Source organism: Vulpes lagopus, chromosome 5 (assembly GCF_018345385.1).
Source record: "Vulpes lagopus strain Blue_001 chromosome 5, ASM1834538v1, whole genome shotgun sequence".
NCBI classification, from domain to species: domain Eukaryota; kingdom Metazoa; phylum Chordata; class Mammalia; order Carnivora; family Canidae; genus Vulpes; species Vulpes lagopus.
The window spans coordinates 93,771,949-93,792,114 of record NC_054828.1 but is presented as its reverse complement, the minus strand read 5'-3'; the positions used below and the strand labels follow the sequence as shown (position 1 = coordinate 93,792,114).

General features: G+C 38.7%; 1 protein-coding gene across 1 annotated transcript in view; it reads right to left on the bottom strand.

Moving 5' to 3' along the window:
* Positions 1 to 20,166, bottom strand: part of DNAH6 (dynein axonemal heavy chain 6) — a 236,551-nt gene that overhangs the window by 112,228 nt on the left and 104,157 nt on the right. Inside the window, exons 34-40 of the mRNA XM_041756154.1 lie at positions 16,738 to 17,293; positions 15,819 to 15,941; positions 8,726 to 8,908; positions 8,027 to 8,170; positions 3,872 to 4,093; positions 2,896 to 3,043; positions 922 to 1,079 (exon numbers count right to left, since the gene is read on the bottom strand). Coding sequence (XP_041612088.1) covers positions 922 to 1,079; positions 2,896 to 3,043; positions 3,872 to 4,093; positions 8,027 to 8,170; positions 8,726 to 8,908; positions 15,819 to 15,941; positions 16,738 to 17,293 — 1,534 coding nt within the window. The remainder of the gene's footprint in view (positions 1 to 921; positions 1,080 to 2,895; positions 3,044 to 3,871; positions 4,094 to 8,026; positions 8,171 to 8,725; positions 8,909 to 15,818; positions 15,942 to 16,737; positions 17,294 to 20,166) is intronic.

Sequence of the window (20,166 nt, the reverse complement as noted above, 5' to 3'; positions counted from 1 at the left end):
TGAAACCAAGGGAATCTTTCTGTAACATTTCCTCTAGGGGCTGCACATCTCTTAGAGGATAAATCCACATTCCTTGTTGTGGCACCATGTGGGCTGACCTTTGCATCTTCTGCCACTTTGGCACCCACATTCCACAGCACCATGATATTCAACACTCCCTGATTTGAGATGCAAAATGCTCCTTTTCCTTACTTTGCTATGCTCTGACCCCAAAATCCTGTTTCGACATCATCTCTTCTGGGAAGGCGTCTCATCCTCAACCAGTGCCTCAATCCCTGCCTCCCTCCAGTCTCTCCCCACTCATCACCCTGCGTTATAAATACATGTGTCCATCTGCCCCCTGAAGCTGAGCCTTTGGGGAGGCTGGCCTGTCTCACTTGTCCCTGAATGTCCTGAATAAAGCAGGGTAAGAATGTAATATAGATTAAATAAATTGAGTCACATATAAAAAACACCAAGGCCATAGGTTAGAGGATGAATTATGTCCTCCTTTTCTCCTGGCCAAATAAATGTTGAAGGCTCAACCCCTGGTATCTCAGAATGTGATTATATTTGGAGATAGGGTCTGTAAGGAGGTAGTTAAGTTAAATTGAGGTCATTAGGACGGGCTCTAATCCAGTATGACTGGTGTCTTTATGAGAAGAAGACATTTGGACACAGATAGATGCAGAGGGAAGATCATAAGAAGAAACAGGGAGAAGACAGCCATCTGAAAATCAGGGGGAGAAGCCTCAGAAGAAACCAACCCTGCTGATATCCTGATCTCAGACTTCTGGCCTCTACAACTGGGAGACAATAAATTTCTGTTGTTTGAGTCACTCAGTCTGTGGTATTTTATATGGCAGCCTTAGCAAACAAATATATCATCTTTTCTTACTGTTTAAATTTAAACACACAAAGTAATTTAAAACCTAAAGTAACCTGTATATCTTTCCAAAATAGTTTGCTTCTGTCATAAAATCCACCAAAATCTTGATACTGCCGAAGTAATTCAATTGGAGGCTGAGAGCCATAGCGATCCAGTCTGGGCATGTTTAAATCATCAACAAAAATCACAACATGTTTGTTTCCTGGTGCTCCTAGGGAATAAAATGAATTTAAGAATTAAGATTTGCCACTGGAAAATGTAAGACAAAAGCTCAGGTAGGGCTTTGGACTCAGTGAACACCCCATAGGTCATAATGAGCTCAGTTCTGAGTGAGGAGGGCCCCAGCAGGGAGGGGTGCACAGAGCTGAGACACCCATACTGCCAGGTGGACCCTCGCCCTTGCTTTCAGAGATGCAGGATGACGCCAGCTCTCCAGTCAGTCTGGATCTTTCTCAATCTCAGGCACTGTCATTGCCTCCCCTGACGTGTGGCCTGGCATGGGGGAGGAAGGTCATTTTCTTGTCAGAGCAGGAGATAGAAGTACTCCAAAAGTTTCCTTACATAAATACCATTGCACCACCCTCAATAGGGAAAACAGTGCTGGATGTTCAAAAGCATCTGATCACATCAAAGAGAAGTCCAGTATGGTGGAGCTTTATAATGCCATATTTAACTTAGAGAACATCAATATGCATACTAGTCAAAAAAAAAAAAAGAGTAATGACAGAGCAAAGGAAATGGCCTAAGCAGGGGTGACCCCGCCCACTCTGGCATCCAGCACTTGCCAACAGTGAAGGAATCAAGGCAAACTCGGTGCTCAATTCCATCTTCCCGATCCCTGAAGCCAACTTGCAGCACAGGCATGGGGAGGGGCTTCAAGAGAATCCTTCACAAAGGCATGGTCTCCTATCAGAGAGACTGGCACTCACCACCCTGTGCCTACCAGAACGGGAAAAAGGGAATAGAGAGGAGGCAGTAAAGCAGCTGGTATCCTCACAGGTTGGCACAGAGGGCCCATTAGATAATGGACACCGTGGAAGGCAGCTGGCTCGAGCTTGGCTAGTATTTCACCCAGGGAGGCTGTGGGCCAGCCAAGTGGACCCAGTAGCAGGGACTGCAGGATATACTCTGAAAGGTGGGACTGAGACGGGGCTGAGGCCCTGGTTCCCAACATTAGGGAACCTTCCAATGGGGATGCCAATGCCTGGCCTGTGTACACCCTTTTGGGGAGTCCTTCAGAGAACCTGCTCCTGGAAGCCTGACACACAGCATGGACAGTCATTCATCATCAGCGAGAGAAGCAGGGACAATCCACATGGAGGCCCATCTAAATGTTAGTTAGGGAGAACACTTGTCCTTTCCTCTCCTTCTCCCCTCCCGACACACCAGAGCCTCCTATAGGGAGGACCAGGAAGGGCAAAAGGGCACCCCATGCCCCCCTCCACCTCCAGCACCATGAGACACAAACCAGGTCTATGGCAGAGAAGAGCTTTACACTGGGTTTGGAATTGAAACTTTACATTAGACCTGACTCAAAATAGCTGCAAGTGACCAGAAAGTGATGCTATTTATCTAATAGTTAATATGGGATGGAGAGGGAGATCCCACTGATGCCTGGCTGGAAGCTCTGACCGAAAAAAAAAAAAAAAAACCTAGATAGTTTCATGCTGATTCCTTGCTGAGTTCAGATAACAGCATACCAGATACAATGTGGTTTATTTGTTGGTCTGTTTTAAATAAAGGGAAATCAGTGCAGGTTTGAAAGCCTGCATGGAAAGGGAGAGCCACAGAGAGCCAGAGATTGAAGATGTTCTGAGTTGAAGGTGATGATAGAAATAAAATCCTTGCTTGCTAATGGTAAGATATCTGGATATACAGCACAGTAAAGAATACCATTCACAGAATCACCTTTACAAATAAATTAAGCAAAGATGATATCCATTTTAACCTTTATTACATGCAATGTTTTTGTGGTTATTAGTTTAATAAATAATTTGTGTGAGACAAATAAAAATGATAACTCTTACCTAGTATATTTTTTCTTTTCCTTTCCAGTTTTGACTCAATGATCTCCTGTGTTCTTGCAGATGAAGTTTGAGCAGAAAAATTTAGATAAACAGGAACATAGGCAGCTGTTTCTTGAATTCTATTCAACAATCCTTTTGCAATGACAGACTTTAAATTTAAAAATATGTTAATTGATTTCATATTCAATATATCTTTCAATCATCTAAATCAGTAATAAACCAGTACAATGAGTAAGAAACAGGATAAAGGAGATAGGTTAAAGCCCCATTGAAATGTCTACCTTCTTCCTAGGGATTATATTTAATTATATTTATCAGAGTCATAGAAATATTCTAACCAGCTCTATCTTAGCAAAAGTTTTTATTTTGGTTTTATACCAAAATCCAACTTGGTTCCTATCCAAGTCAAGCATAGAAGAACCCAAACTTCTTTTAGAAATAACTTAGAAGGGAAATAAAAGAGGAAAAAAAAAGAAATAGTCAATAGTGAGTCTCTATGTGGGCCTCTCCCAAATGATAAAGACCACACAATCAACATTTCCCTCCACACTGTTTTTTCCAAACCCCACTGCTATGTCAGATAGAAGTAAATGGGCAAGGGCAGACACACTGAGCTTTATCAACCCTCTGCTGGGGACACAAACTATTCTGACCAATTCCCACCCTCACCTGTGTGGTGGCAGCCTCAGAAATTCCAAGGGATAAAATAACAAAAGAAGCTCCCAAGCCCCAAAACACTGGTCCACAGGGTCCTCTGGTTTATGTGTGGTATTGACCCCAAGGATTTACTCAGAAACTGGCAAACTTCGGAGTAATTCTCTAGACATAGATTCAGCATAGTTACATTCTTCCTGAAAAATGATCAAAATTCAAAGGAATTTCCTCTGAAAAATAATGTGTTATTTCTGGGGCTTACAGTTCTATGTCTACCATGCCCTCATTTGTGGACAGACCTCGTTTCAGATAGGTTTCCCACCTTGCCAACTCCAGTTATTCCCGTAAACAACACTGAATGCCTGACTGCCAGCAGTTTTTCCATTAGATACCCAAAGCGCACTGTGTCAGTTGTGGGGACAAGCATTTCAAAAAAGGGAATGTCTCGACTGTACTTGAAGGTAGGTATTATTCGTTCCCAGGGATCTAGCCGTTTGGTGTCGAAGTCCATGTGAATGCTCCACAGGTCGCCAGAGCTGGGAAGCTGAAGTATAAAATCAAATACCGTGTTCAATAGGATTGACATGTAGCAATAGAAAAATTCACACATAAACAAAGGCAGTCATAGAATATGAATGTATTTGGGTCTCTATTTTCTTTGTAGAGAAATAGTTGTTTAGGTATCAAAATTTAATACTTTAAACATAACTATGCAACACAATGAACAAAAAATATTATATATCGATTATATTAAAACCTTAGATTAGAGGGTACCTGGGTGGCTTGGTCAGTTAAGCATCTGACTTGGGCTGAGGTCATGATCTCAGAGTCCTGGGATTGAGCCTCCTCCTCCCTTAGGGGGGAGTCTGCTTATCCCTCTGCCCTCCCCCTGGCTTGTTTCTCTCACTCTTTTTCTCAAATAAATCTTTTTTCTAAAACCACCTTAGACTTGAATTGTAGAGCATTTTCAATTCAAGTAAACATTCGGGGGCTTACTCCTTGCCAACTACTGTGCTTGGTGGTAGAGGTGAATGATGAATGAGACCCAGTGTCTGTCTTTAATGACCCTGAAATTCACACGGGGGAACACAAGCATATCAGTTAATATTACAGAGAAGTAAGAGTCCAGTGGAGTTAGTACATTTACAAAGGCAAGATGACTCATTTCTATTTGCAGGGGTTATGGTGATGGCTGGAAATTCAATCAAGAAAGCTTCCAAGAGGTGGTGATGTTACAGTTCAGACTTGAAGGACAAGCAGGAGTCCCATGGGCAAAGAAGAAATGGGATGAGGAAAGGAGGGTAAAGAGAAGGCTGAAAACATGGGAAGTACCATGCTGGGAAATATGAGAGCAGTATGTATAGTGAGAGATAATCTGGGAACACAGGGGCCAGGTTATGAAAAGCTTTAGTTTTCTTTTTTCTTTCTTTTTTAAAAATATTTATTTATTTATTTAGAGCAAGAGAAGGCATGTGTGCACAAGGGTGGGGGGGAAGGGCCAGAGGGAAAGAATATCCAAGCAGATCGTGTAGAGCATGGATCTCACCACCCATGAGATCAGGAACTGAACTGAAACCAAGAGTCAGATGCTCAGCTGACTGAGCCACCTAGGTACTCCAGTTTCACTTTTTAAAGTAAAGAGCTTGGACCAAGAATTCAATGAAGGATTCTGAGCAGATAGGTGACATAACTAGATTGTATTTCAGAAAGTTCATTCTGGCAGCTGTGCAGAGCAGTTATTTCAATCTCATTTGACAGCAACTTTATTTTTTAAAAAAGATTATTTATTTTAGAGAGACAGAAAGCAAAAGAAAGAACATGTATGGAGGGGGAAGGGCCAAGCAAGGGAGAGGGAAAAGCAGACTCCCTGCTGAGCATGGAGCCTGAGGACCACGATGATGATGATGACGACGACGACGACAACTATGACAACGAGGACCACAGGGGATTGATCCCAGGACACTGGGCCCATGACCTGAGCCAAAGGTAGATGCTTAACTGACTGGTGCCCAGGTGCCCAACAGTAACTCTTAATAAGAATCCATTTTACACGGTGACCTAGTACGTACATATATGCGTGTCTACAAATATATATATAATATTTACCCCTACTGTCTGCAATTCACTCTATTTTCTATTTTATCCTATTTTTTTTAAACTTTTGAGGTGTAACATCTTTTGTCAGATTTTAAGGGTCCAGTTTAAGGTGTTTTTGCATATGCAAATATCAATGTAACTACCCCTGGATCATGATGTAGAACATATTCAGAGCCTCAGAATGCTCCTTTCTTCCCCTTCCGCATCAATACCAGCCATACCTTCCTCTGAGAGAAGTCACTAGTCTACCTGTCTGGTCTATTTGTCTATGTTGTGCTAATACCACACTCTCTGTTTACTTGTGTTAGCACCAGTACACAGATGGTGCCTATTGTGTAATAGATTTTCAGTACATATTTGTTGAAATGAATACTATTTGTTGAAATGAATCTGTTGAAGTGAATGCTTGCTTTGGACCATCTCCTACTGACCATCCCAGATCATTTCTCTTGATCCAGAGAGATCTGTCTCAAATTCCCAATCGTCCTTGAAATGGCCCATCCTGTCCAATTATGATACAGTCATCTTGAGGATCCAGAAGCGTTTCATACCTACGATAAGGTCCTAATCCATAGGGTTTAGATTCTTAGGGAATTTTTTCTTCTTTTGGTAACTTTTTACTTTTATATAATCTAAAACTTAAAGAAAAGTTAAAAAAAAGAGTGCAAAGAACCTCATATATTATTTATCTAGATTGATTGTCCACATTTTGCCCCCTTTGCTTTATTATTGCTTTTTCTACTATATGAGAGTTAATTGTATACACTATTTCACCTCACTCTAAATAACTGAGTTTGTGTTTCCTGAACAACAAAGATATTTTCTTATATAATCACAATCAAAATCAGGAAATTGAATAGTGATATGTTATTACCTAACTTACATTCCATATTCAAATATTGTCAGTGTTTTTAATAATGCCACTTATAGCTATGTTTTTCCCCAGTTAGGACCCAATACAGGATAATGCACTGTATTTAGTTATATCTCTTTAGTCTTTTCATTGGGGAAAGTTCCTCAGCTTTCTTTGTCTCCTATGACAGACATTTTTGGAGAATATAGGCCAATTTATTTTATAGAATGCTCCTCAGTTTGGGTATTCCAGGTGTATTTCATAATTAGATTCAGATCATGCATGTTTGAAAGGAATACTTCACAAGTGAGGTTGCGTCCTTCTCAGTGCTCTATATCAGGAGGCACAGGTTTGTTCTAATACTGATGATGCTAAATTGATTTCTTAGTTAAGGTAGTGTCTGCAAGGTTTCTTTACTGTAACAATACTATTTTTCTTTTTGCAATTAATCAATAATTTGTAGGAAATACTTTGAAACTATGTAAATATTGTTTCTCATCAAGCCTTCATTCACTAGCTTTAGTATCTATTGATAATTCTTGCCTAAATCAATTTTATTATAGTGGCTGCAGAGTAATGACTTTCTAACTCCATCATTTCTCCTATATAGATTAATTGGTATTCTTCTGTGAAAAACAGCTCTTCCTTCTCCCCCATTTATTCAGGTATATTTCTGTTATGAATACTGACACACAGATTTTTATTTCATGTAAAGGCTTGTAATCTTATACTATTATTATTTATTTTAATGCTCAAATCTGTTCAGATTTGGTCAGTGAGAGTCGTTTGACATGAGTAATCATTCTTTGAGTACTTCTTTGTCATAATTTTGCACTTTCCCCTGTCCTACTCCTGGAATCAGCTATTTCATTAAAGAGCCTTGGCTCCCTTCCATGGAGAACAGATATTTAGAACTTAGCATACTAGGTATGCATATTGCTCTTGAGGTTTCCTTTCTTCTAATTCCTATCAGCAAACAGAACTAGGAAATTTACATATGTTGTATGAATATATGTATTCATTTTCATATATTCATTTTTTTTAATCTATGAGTACTAAGACTTCCAATTCCAATGCAAGAACACAGGTGCCTTCTAATCTCTCCGCTTACATATTTGTAAATAAATCCTTTTGCTAACAGTGAGAAACCTGGTTGACATTATCCTCAATATATTTATTCTTTTGCTCAATCTTATTTTTAAAAATATTTTATTTATTTATTTGGGAGAGAGAGAGAGAGAGAGAGCACAAGCAAGGGGGAGTGGCAGAGGAAGAGGGAGAAGCAGGCTCCCTGCTGAGCAGAGTCTGACGTGGGGGCTCAAACCCAGGACCCTGGGATCATGACCTGAGCCAAAGGCAGATGCTTAACTGACTGAGCCACTCAGGAGCCCTTCATTTGCTCTATCTTAGAATCTTTTAGTGATATATTTTTATTTGCAGAACTAAATCTTTTAAAATTTTAGTCTTGAGATTTAATTTTAATGATTCAGAGTAATTATGTTAAAATGAAATTTATTTGGCTCTTACCCTGGCATCAGGATTATCATCGAATTGTGTTCTAATAAATGTGTCGAAAGAATCCCAGTAGTTTTCAGTTAGATTGCCACCCAAAGACCATAAATAACAGAATACAAAAGTCTGACATAGTACTGTATTCAATTTTGTTTGTTCCTGAATGAACAAGGAGAAAGAATTTTAGTATTTTATTTAACTTTATAAAAAGAATCCTTAAATTGCAAAGCCAAAAGAGTGCTTTCTTTTGTTTAGGTTCATGCATTTTAAAAAGGGTACAATATGTGTTTCTTATGGTTGACTCAAGAGTTCACAGAGCAATGTTTTACATATTTAAATACACTGAGGAGAAAATGAATGGCAAGGGATATGTAGAAAAAAGCTCAAGGCTGTCTTTCAATGGACTATTATCACTTTGTTTACACCTGCGTGAAGATATTTAAGCAGCTGCTAGGCAGACACATACTGGGGATGTGTTGCAGAATGTGTTGTACACTGTAGGAAGTTTAAATACTGAGTACAAAAGTAAACTATAGGTTCTCTTACATTCCTTCCAATTTTGAGATTCTATGAATCTATTCATAATCATTACTCCACTAAAATATTAACTTAAAAATAAAAAATGATTGTTTTACAGAAAATTGTTATTTGCAAAGCATCTATACAACAATCTCATTTTCCTAGCCTTATAGCAGTGAGAAAAACCTTTCATACCATTGTCAAATTAACTCCATCTTTCCCAAGTATCAAAGACTCCAGTAAGCAACATAGTGTAGTAACTTTGCTGATGTCCACTTGTGGGATTGCTTGGCCACATTTTTTATTGATAAATTGTAAACCATCATCAACATAACGTTGGAAAAGGTTCAGTATATATTCTTGGGTTTCCTCATTCAGCTGAAAATCATATAAACAAATAATATTTTAGTAAGACTAGAGGAAATATGTAAGCAAATTTAGAAATGGGTTAGTTTAAATCTGTGTATTGCAATATGTTCTGTGACTTTTATTTTTTTAAGATTTTATTTATTTATTCATGAGAGACACAGAGAGAGAGAGAGGCAGAGACACAGGCAGAGGGAGAAGCAGGCTCCATGTAGGGAGCCAGATATGGGACTTGATCCTGGGACTCCAGGATCACACCCTGGGCTGAAGGCAGGCGCCAAACCACTGAGCCACCCCGGCGTCCCTGTTCTGTGACTTTTAGATTAAAGGGTATAAACATCACAAGATATGAAACAAATTGAAATAAAAAAATCTGATTTGGAAGAGACATATAGAGGAGATTCTGGGTAGTGGACAATGTCTTATAATCATTTGTTAACTGTCAATATATGTTTCATGCAGTCTTATAATTAAGAACAATTAAAAACAAGAAATATAAAAAACAGCAATTTAAAAATCTATGTAAGGAGAGGAATAATTCCCAAAGATTTAAAAAGAATGTAGCCCTTCTCATCATTCCTATTTAACATTGTACTGGAAGTCTTAGCTAATGCAGTAGGACAATAAAAAGAAGTAGAGTACACAGAAGGAAGAAAAAAATGTCTTTGTTCACAGATGACATGATTGTCTATGTAAGAATTTACCAAAAACTCCTGGAACTAATAAGCACTTATAGCAAGGTAGTAGGATGCAAGGTTAATATATAGAAGTCAATTGCTTTCCTATATACCAGCAGTGAATAATTGGAATTTGGCATAAAAAATATAACACCATTTATATTAGCACAAAAAATGAAATACTTAGGTATAATTCCAACAAAATATGTACAAGAGCTAAATAAGAAAAACTACAAGACTCTGATGAAAAGATAGAGATGAGCGAAGTAAACTGAAAGATATTCAATGTGTATGGACAGGAAGATCCAATATTGTTAAAATGTTAATACTTCCTAACTTAATCTATAGATTTAGTATAGTCTGAATCAAAACACCAGGAAGTTATTTTGTGTATTTCAGCATACAGAGAGGCAAAATACCCAAAATAGCATAATATTGAAGAACAAAGTTAGAAAACTGACGTTATCTGACTTCAAGACTTACTATAAAGTGACAGTAATCAAGACAGTGTGATACTGGCAAAAGAACAGACACACAGATCAATGGAACAGAATAGAGTCCATCCAGAGATAGACTCATACAAATATAATCAACTGATCTATGACAAAGGAACAAAGGTAATCCAATGGAGAAGGGATGGTGTTTTCAACAAATGGTGTTGGAACAACTAGACATCTACGCACAAAAAAATATGAATGTAGACACAGATATTACACCTTTCACAAAAGTTAACTCAAAATGAATCACAGACCTAAATGTAAAAAGCAAAACTATAAAAACTTTTAGAAGATAACAGATGAGAAAATCTAGGTGACCTTAGGTTTGGAAATGGTTTTCAGAACAATGCCAAAAGCTCAACCCATGAAAGGATATTTGATAAGCTGGACTTCATTAAAATAAAGAAGTTATCTCTTTCTGTGTCTCTCATGAATAAAAAATAAAATCTTAAAAACAAAACAAAATAACACTTGTGTTCTGTGAAAGATTGTAAAAAGAATGAAAAGACAAGCCGGGCTGGGAGAATATTTATAAAACACATACCCAACAAAGAACTTGTATCCAAAATATTATAAAGAACTCGAGGGAGGAGGGGCAAGATGGCAGAAGAGTAGGGTCCCCAGGTCACCTGTCCCCACCACATTACCTAGATAACCTTCAAATCATCCTGAAAATCTACGAATTCGGCCTGAGATTTAAAGAGAGACCAGCTGGAACGCTACAGGGAGAAGAGTTCGCGCTTCTATCAAGGTAGGAAGACGGGGAAAAAGAAATAAAGACACAAAAGGCCTCCAAGGGGGAGGGGCCCCGCGAGGAGCCGGGCTGAGGCCGGGGTGAGTGTCCCCAGGACAGGAGAGCCCCGTCCCGGAGGAGCAGGAGCTGCACCAACCTTCCCCGCGGAAAGGGGCTCGCAGGGAGTTGGAGCAGGACCCAGGAGAGCGGGGGTGCCCTCGGGCTCCGGGGACACTAACAGGCACCTGCGCCCCGGGGAGATGCGCCGAGCTCCCTAAGGGCTGCAGCGCTCGGCGGGACCCGGAGCAGCTCGGAGGGGCTCGGGCAGCGGCTCCGCGGAGGGGGCTGCGGGGCGGGAGCGAATCCAACAGCGCAGGCCCCGGAGCACAGGGCGCCGGGACACAGCCCAGGATCCGGCCTCCCCCCGGGACAGATACTAGCCAAGACACTAGCCAATAGGATCCAATAGTACATTAAGAAAATTATTCACCATGACCAACTCGGATTTATTCCCGGGACACAAGGCTGGTTCAACACTCATAAAACAATCAATGTGATTCATCATATCAGCAAGAGAAAAACCAAGAACCATATGATCCTCTCAATAGATGCAGAGAAAGCATTTGACAACATACAGCATCCATTCCTGATCAAAACTCTTCAGAGTGTAGGGATAGAGGAAACATTCCTCAACATCTTAAAAGCCATCTATGAAAACCCACAGCAAATATAATTCTCAATGGGGAAGCACTGGGAGCCTTTCCCCTAAGATCAGGAACAAGACAGGGATGTCCACTCTCACCACTGCTATTCAACATAGTACTGGAAGTCCTCGCCTCAGCAATCAGACAACAAAAAGACATTAAAGGCATTCAAATTGGCAAAGAAGTCAAACTCTCCCTCTTCGCCGATGACATGATACTCAACATAGAAAACCCAAAAGTCTCCACCCCAAGATTGCTAGAACTCATACAGCAATTAGGCAGTGTGGCAGGATACAAAATCAATGCCCAGAAGTCAGTGACATTTCTATACACTAACAATGAGACTGAAGAAAGAGAAATTAAGGAGTCAATCCCATTTACAATTGCACCCAAAAGCATAAGATACCTAGGAATAAACCTAACTAAAGAGGTAAAGGATCTATACCCTAAAAACTATAGAACACTTCTGAAAGGAATTGAGGAAGACACAAAGAGATGGAAAAATACTCCATGCTCATGGATTGGCAGAATTAATATTGTGAAAATATCAATGTTACCCAGGGCAATTTACACGTTTAATGCAATCCCTATCAACCATGGACTTTCTTCAGAGAGTTAGAACAAATTATTTTAAGATTTGTGTGGAATCAGAAAAGATCCCGAATAGCCAGGGTAATTTTAAAAAAGAAAACCATAGCTGGGGGCATCACAATGCCAGATTTCAGGTTGTACTACACAGTTGTGGTCATCAAGACAGTGTGGTACTGGCACAAAAACAGACACATAGATCAATGGAACGGAATAGAGAACCCAGAAGTGGACCCTCAACTTTATGGTCAACTAATATTCGACAAAGGAGGAAAGACCATCCACTGGAAAAAAAGACGGTTTCTTCAATAAATGGTGCTGGGAAAATTGGACAGCCACGTGCAGAAGAATGAAACTAGACCATTCTCTTACACCAGACCCAAAGATAAACTCAAAATGGATGAAAGATCTAAATGTGAGACAAGATTCCTTCAAAATCCTAGAGGAGAACTCAGGCAACACCCTTTTGGAACTCGGCCACAGTAACTTCTTGCAAGATACATCCACGAAGGCAAGAGAAACAAAAGCAAAAATGAACTATTGGGACTTCATCAAGATAAGAAGCTTTTGCACAGCAAAGGATACAGTCAACAAAATTCAAAGACAACCTACAGGATGGGAGAAGATATTTGCAAATGACATATCAGATAAAGGGCTAGTTTCCAAGATCTATAAAGAACTTCTTAAACTCAACATCAAAGAAACAAACAATCCAATCATGAAATGGGCAAAAGACATGAATGGAAATCTCACAGAGGAAGACATCGACATGGCCAACAAGCATTTCTCATGAGAAAATGCTCCACATCACTTGCCATCAGAGAAATACAAATCAAAACCACAATGAGATACCACCTCACACCGGTGAGAATGGGGAAAATTAACAAAGCAGGAAACAACAAATGTTGGAGAGGATGCAGAGAAAAGGGAACCCTCTTATACTGTTGGTGGGAATGTGAAATGGTGCAGCCTCTCTGGAAAACTGTGTGGAGGTTCCTCAAAGAGTTAAAAATAGATCTGCCCTACGACCCAGCAATTGCACTGTTGGGGATTTACCCCAAAGATACAGATGCAATGAAACGCCAGGACACCTGCACCCCAATGTTTCTAGCAGCAATGTCCACAATAGCCAAACTGTGGAGGGAGCCTCGGTGTCCATTGAAAGATGAATGGATAAAGAAGCTGTGGTTTATGTATACAATGGAATATTACTCAGCCATTAGAAACGACAAATACCCACCATTTGCTTCGAGGTGGATGGAACTGGAGGGTATTATGCTGAGTGAAATAAGTCAATCAGAGAATGACAAACATTATATGGTCTCATTCATTTGGGGAATATAAATAATAGTGAAAGGGAATAGAAGGGAAGGGAGGGGATCCCTGGGTGGCGCAGCGGTTTGGCGCCTGCCTTTGGCCCAGGGCGCGATCCTGGAGACCCAGGATCGAGTCCCACGTCGGGCTCCCGGTGCATGGAGCCTGCTTCTCCCTCTCCCTCTCCCTCTGCCTATGTCTCTGCCCCTCTCTCTCTCTCTCTCTCTCTCTCTGTGACTATCATAATTAAATAAAAAAAAAAAAAAAAGAAGGGAAGGGAGAAGAAATGGGTAGGAAATATCAGAAAGGGATACAGAACATGAAGACTCCTAACTCTGGGAAATGAACTAGGGGTGGTGGAGGGGGAGGAGGGCGGGAGGTGGGGGTGAATGGGTGACGGGCACTGAGGGGGGCACTTGATGGGATGAGCACTGGGTGTTATTCTGTATGTTGGCAAATTGAACACCAATAAAAAATAAATTTATTATAAAAAAAGAACTTGAAAAACTCAAAAATAGGAAACAACACAATGAAAAATGAGCAAGATTTGAATAGGCACCTCACCAAAGGAGATATACAGATGATAAATAAGCATATGAGAAAACATTCATGATCACCTATTGGAGAAAGGCACATTTAAAACAACAAGACAAAAAAAAAAAAGACAAAAAAAAAATAAAACAACAAGACATACCTATTTGAATGGTGAAAATCTAAAACACCAATATCACCAAATGCTGGTGAGGATGTGCAGCAAGAATTCTCATTCATTGCTGGTGGGAATGCAAAATGGTATAGCACTTTGGAAGATGAACTGGCAGTTTCTAATAAAGCTAAATAAAATTTTATCATAAAATCCAGCAATCATACTCCTAGGTATTTTACCCAAGTGAATTGAAAACTTACATCTACACAAAAACAGATAAACATACAGATGTTTATAGGTTTCTTCATAATTGCCCAAACCTGGAAGCAATCAAGATGTCCTTCAGTAGATGAATGGATAGACTTAGTAAATCCATACAATGGAATATCATTCAGCACCAAAAAGAAATGAGCTATCAAGCCACAGAAAGACAGAGAGGAAACTTAGAAGCGTATTATTAAGTGAAAGAAGCCAATCTGAAAAAACTACATGACATTCTGAAAAAGGCAAAACTACGGAGACAATAAAAAGATCAATGGTTGCCAGGGGTTGGGAGGGGATATGGATGGATGTATGGGTACAGTACAGATTTTAAGTCAGTGAAACTATTATGTATAATTATATAAGAGTGGATACGTGACATTACATACTTGTCCAAACCCACAGAACTATACAACACAGAAAGTGAACACCAACATATACCATGCACTTTAGTTGATAATAATATATCAGTAATGTTTCATCAATTTTAACAAATCACTTTTAACAAATGTACCACACCAGTGCAGGATGTTAATAGGAAAAACTATATTTGGAGGAGGAGTATATATGATAACGCTCTGTACCTTCCATTAAACGTTTTTTATAAACCTAAGAGTGCTTTAAGTAACACAGCCTATTAATTTAAAAAGAAGAGTAAATTTGGGAAAGTTTAAAATCTTATGGTAGTTCATGATACATTGTCAATTCTGAGGATTATTTTCTTTGATAATGTACTCTGAAACTAGAACATATTATTGTTCAAATGTTGATGCCTAAGAATGAAAAAAATAATAATTTCCTGATTCATCTTTGGAGGAGGAGAGGCAGAAAAAAGATGGCTCTCTGGAGTGGGGGCTGGGATGGGATGCAACACCTCCAAAGCTCCCTTGTTAAGCTAAGGCAAAGAGAACTCTTGTTTTAGAATGCAGAGGGTGCAGAAGGTGATATAGACCTGAGCTGTTCCATATAATAATGTGGCATGTTTTCTCTGAGGTAAAAACTCATCTTGGGCCAGAGACCTAAGATTGGGTGGGAGGTAAACTGGCTTTCCTTTCTCTCAGAGGTGATAGGGGCTCTACAATCTAAAAACAATGACAGTGCCTGGATTGAAATGTTCTTTTTCTGCCTTATGATTCCCTCATTGTCCCAAGCCTTCTGCAGAGTCTTTTAATGCCCCAGCCTGTGCTAGCTGTGTTTGGGGGACTTGAGGAAGCAGTTTGTATTTGTCCTGGAGAGGAACCAATCTGCAGAGAAGCCAGGGAGAGTGGGCAGGAATCAGTGCCTAGGCAGCCTGGCAGGCTGAGGTAACAGATAATGACAGATTTGGGGAGGATATTAACATTTCTGGAGCATCTCAAGAATTCTTAGGGAGAGGCACTGGGTATAATGTTGGAATGTCCTCCATGAAGCACAATGAGATCTCTTAACTTACTGCAATTTGGGCACACCAGGGCCTCCATCTTGACAGATGGATATATTGTGGAGTATCTGGTTGTCCTTACTTTTTTAGAAATACTCTTCATCCACGTTTTAACATAAGGCATCCATTTTAGTTCTTCAGGATCCACGAACACCATTCCGCATCGACTGACTGTTGCTGGAGAGGCAACCCTTAGATCTTGCACCTAAAATCCAAGGAAGTTGAACAAAAAGTAGTTAATTATACTTTCTGATTCTTCCACCTTCAATGTTCATGGATCACATGTTTAAACTTAACACTGAAAGCTTTGTATACAGGAGAGACAGCCTTAAGTAATCAAAAATGGAGGAGGAAAGGTAAGTGAGGCATAAGGTGAAAAACCCCACACAAATATAAGAGGATAATGTTAAATAAATCCTTATGGGAAGGTAGAAGTATTTCTTTTTTCCCCTCTTTGCTTTTCACTTCTTTACTTTTTCATTCTTATATCTCATACATAGCTGAATGCCTAGCACTTAGTAGGCATTTGATCCATGTTTGGTGAATGGGTACAGCAGGGGTGGTAGCTTCCAGAATATTTTACAGCTCTATTAGGTCCACATTCCTCTTCCAATCCCTTCACCAATATTCATGCCACAGAGGGATAATTTATTCATAGTAAATATAACTTTTTTTTTCTTAGAAAGTATTTCAAATTATGTAACATCATCAAGCTATATATTAATTATTTCCAAAAGAAAGGAAACAAGTGCTAAGGAAGATTTATTTTACTTCTTGTTTAGAGAGAAACAGGAATATCTAAGAGTCTTTGGTTCTCAGGATACACACTCTATTATAAAAGGACAATTTGATAAGTATGTAAACAATTTAGTATATAAACAAAACACCATGGTAGGCCTTACAGATAGTAAATGATATATCAACAAGAAAAAAAATTGATGATGGCATGCCAATCTAATGAATGATTTTATGCCACAGTAAGGCATATAATATATATTTACCTCAAAAAGCATGTGGATTTGAGGTGTGAGTTTGATCCTCTCACTGTTAGCCAGACAGAGCATCTTGTTATCATCCAATACTGTATTCATATTTTCAATCCAAAGAGCATCCACGGGCCCATCACTGATGATCCATTTATGGTCTTCTGAAGTGTCATTCACAGCTGCTCGGACACTTAGTGCCATCAAACCATCTTTCCACTCCAAGGTTATGTTGTTAACTTCACCATATAATTCACCCATTGTAATTGATTTAGGATTAAGAACATACGTTTTAACTGGTTGGTAAAAGGGATTGTCTACACCAAGTTTATGCAAATTCCCTAAAGTTTCTGCTAGTATTTGGTAAACTGTGGTCTTGCCACCTCCTGTTGGCCCAACTAACATCACACCGTGTCTTACCAGCATAGTTTCATAAAACTGTATTACTTTTTTAACCATACATGTCTCAGGCTGAAGATTCTTTTTACTCATGACATCTATAATTGTTGACTGCAATATACCATAATCATGTTCTGGAATTTGGACTCCAGGAAAAAGATCAGATATGATTCCACTGGAAAAACAAAAATAAAACCATCAGTTATTGATGTTTCCCAATTTGTTACAATTAATTTATTACAATCATTGATTACATTGAATCTTCTTTTGCTCCTTGATCTTTTCTTCTGAACATGAACAGTTCTAGTCTGTCCAATGTGTTATACCAGAATCTAATATTTCTCTGATATTGTATATGATTCTTTTTGTTTCTTGTACAGTACACCAATGTTCTTAAGTACATTGGGAGCTTCTTGAGGTAAGGAATATTTCTTATGTGTTTGTATTGTCCATAGTACATGGCATAGTACCAAACATAGAAAATTATGAATTTATCAATTTATTTTAAAAATTTTATTTATATCTCAATTTCTTCCAAAAGCATTTATGCATGCTTATAACTGAATGGGCATTTAGAAAACTAAGATGGGAATAGAAATAGAAATTAGTAGTAGGTTAAAAAAAGGGAGTAAAGGGAAAGTTAACTCTGTGAGAAGCAGATAATATGAGATATTTCTATGGGTAAAAAAGAAGCTAAATTCTTACCTCATACTATATACACAAATATATTTGAAATGCAGTAAAGAGTTTAGTATGAAATGACAACAAAAATACTAGATGAAAATGTAAGAGATGTATTTTGCAACACTATGGTTAAGAAGGACTTTCAATTTATTTTATTTTATTTAAAATTTTTAAAAGATTTTATTTATTCATGAGAGACACAAAGAGAGAGAGAGAGAGAGAGAGAGAGAAAGAGAGAAAGAGAGGCAGAGGGAGAAGCAGGCTCCATGTAGGGAGCCCGACGTGGGACTCGATCCTGGGTCTCCAAGATCAGGCCCCAGGCTGAAGGCTACGCTAAACCACTGAGCCACCTGGGCTGCTCTATTTTATTTAAATTTTTTAAAAATTTAAAATCTCGTTAACATACAGTATAATATTGGTTTCTGAGTAGAATTCAGTGATTCATCACTTACATACAACACCCTCATTATAACAAACACCCACCCTCCATCTAGCCAAGGTCTTTCTAAGGAAGATAAGAAATCTACAACTATTATTTTTAAAGTTGGTAAAGTGACAAACAAGCAAAAACCCATAAACTTGTGTGAGATAAAAGGTTTTATCTATAAACTTAAAGAATGATAGACTTAGAAAAGTATTTCCAATTTATATACCACATGAAGTTTATGATTTCTTACAAATCAATAAAAAAGAGCACAATAGAAATATGCTCTAAAAATAAATGTTTTTATTTATTTTTTTTAAATTTTTTAATTTTTATTTGTTTACGATAGTCACAGAGAGAGAGAGAGAGGCAGAGACACAGGCAGAGGGAGAAGCAGGCTCCATGCACCGGGAGCCCGACGCGGGACTCGATCCTGGGTCTCCAGGATCGCGCCCTGGGCCAAAGGCAGGCGCCAAACCGCTGCGCCACCCAGGGATCCCTCTAAAAATAAATGTAAATGACTAATGGACACAAGCAATAATGCTCTATGGCATTAAAAATTAAAGAAATGCATATTAAAATAGTGTACAACTTTTGGTCACTCTCTAAAATATTTAAAAGGAAACAGGTATTGTCATAAAATCATTTGTATAAATGTAAATATCTTTGGACAATGCTTTAATAGAATCTATCTAAATTAAAAATACTCATACTCTGTAAAACCTAGGAAACTGGGATGCCTGGGTGGCTCAGAGGTTTAGCGCTGCCTTCAGCCTAGGGCGTGATCCTGGAGACCCAGGATCGAGTCCCACGTCAGGCTCCCTGCATGGAGCCTGCTTCTCCCGCTACCTGTGTCTTTGCCTCTCTCTCTCTCCCTCTCTCTCTCTCTCCCTCTCTCTCTCTTTCTCTCTCTGTGTCTTTCATGAATAAATACATAAAATCTTAAAAAAATTAAACCCAGGAAACTTATGTACTAAAATATCACTTTATAGAAATATCATAGGTGTGCAAAGATAAAGGTGTAGGCATTTTCATCATTGTGTTTTGCCAAAAGACAGTAGACATGTTCTGGAAATGAGAAGTTCTGACAGGACAAAAGCAAAGGAAACTTCAACACCATCATAAGTGGGCATCCCAGGATGATCAATGTGTAACAGATAATGGGCAAACAATCCAGATTAGAGCAGAAGAACAGAGGGCTCCAAAAAGACAAATTTGCTAGAATGTCTTATATAATTAAAGGGGTTTTAAAAATTTATTTTGTTTTATTTTTTAAAGATTTTATTTATTTATTCATTAGAGAGAGAGAGAGAGAAGGAAGCAGAGACACAGGCAGTGGGAGAAGCAGGCTCCATGCAGGGAGCCTGATGTGGGACTTGATCCCAGGACTCCAGGATCACACCCTGAGCCAAAGATAGGCGCCAAACCACTGAGCCAGGGATCCCCCAGGTTTTTTTTTTTTTAAAAGGAGGTTTACACATACTCTGGCAGAATTTGGAAATAAATTATTAATAAATTTATAGGAAAGTAGGTAAAGGATTAAAAAATAAAAACTAAGACAACAAATGCAGGGAAAAGAAAATAAAACAAGGAAAACGTAGCTCAGCTGTGGATACTGTTTATAAAGCTGTAATAAATTATGGAAACCTGGACATTTAGCTCCAGTTAGACTGCAATATAACCACAGGGAGGGTAAGAGGATGGGAAGAAGTGCATGTGCATATCCTCATCTTCCATTTACTAACTCTATAGCACATATCTAAAACTGAAAAATAAAAAAATAGCATAAATACAGTAATAAAAATATGTAGGGAAATAACAACAAAATAAAGAAACAAAAGAATTGAAAAATGAGTGCCTTTGGGAATTGGGAGTTGGTGAAGGGCATGGAGCTACTGTTTCTCATGAGACTAATTTATGATACTTTTTACAACTATATA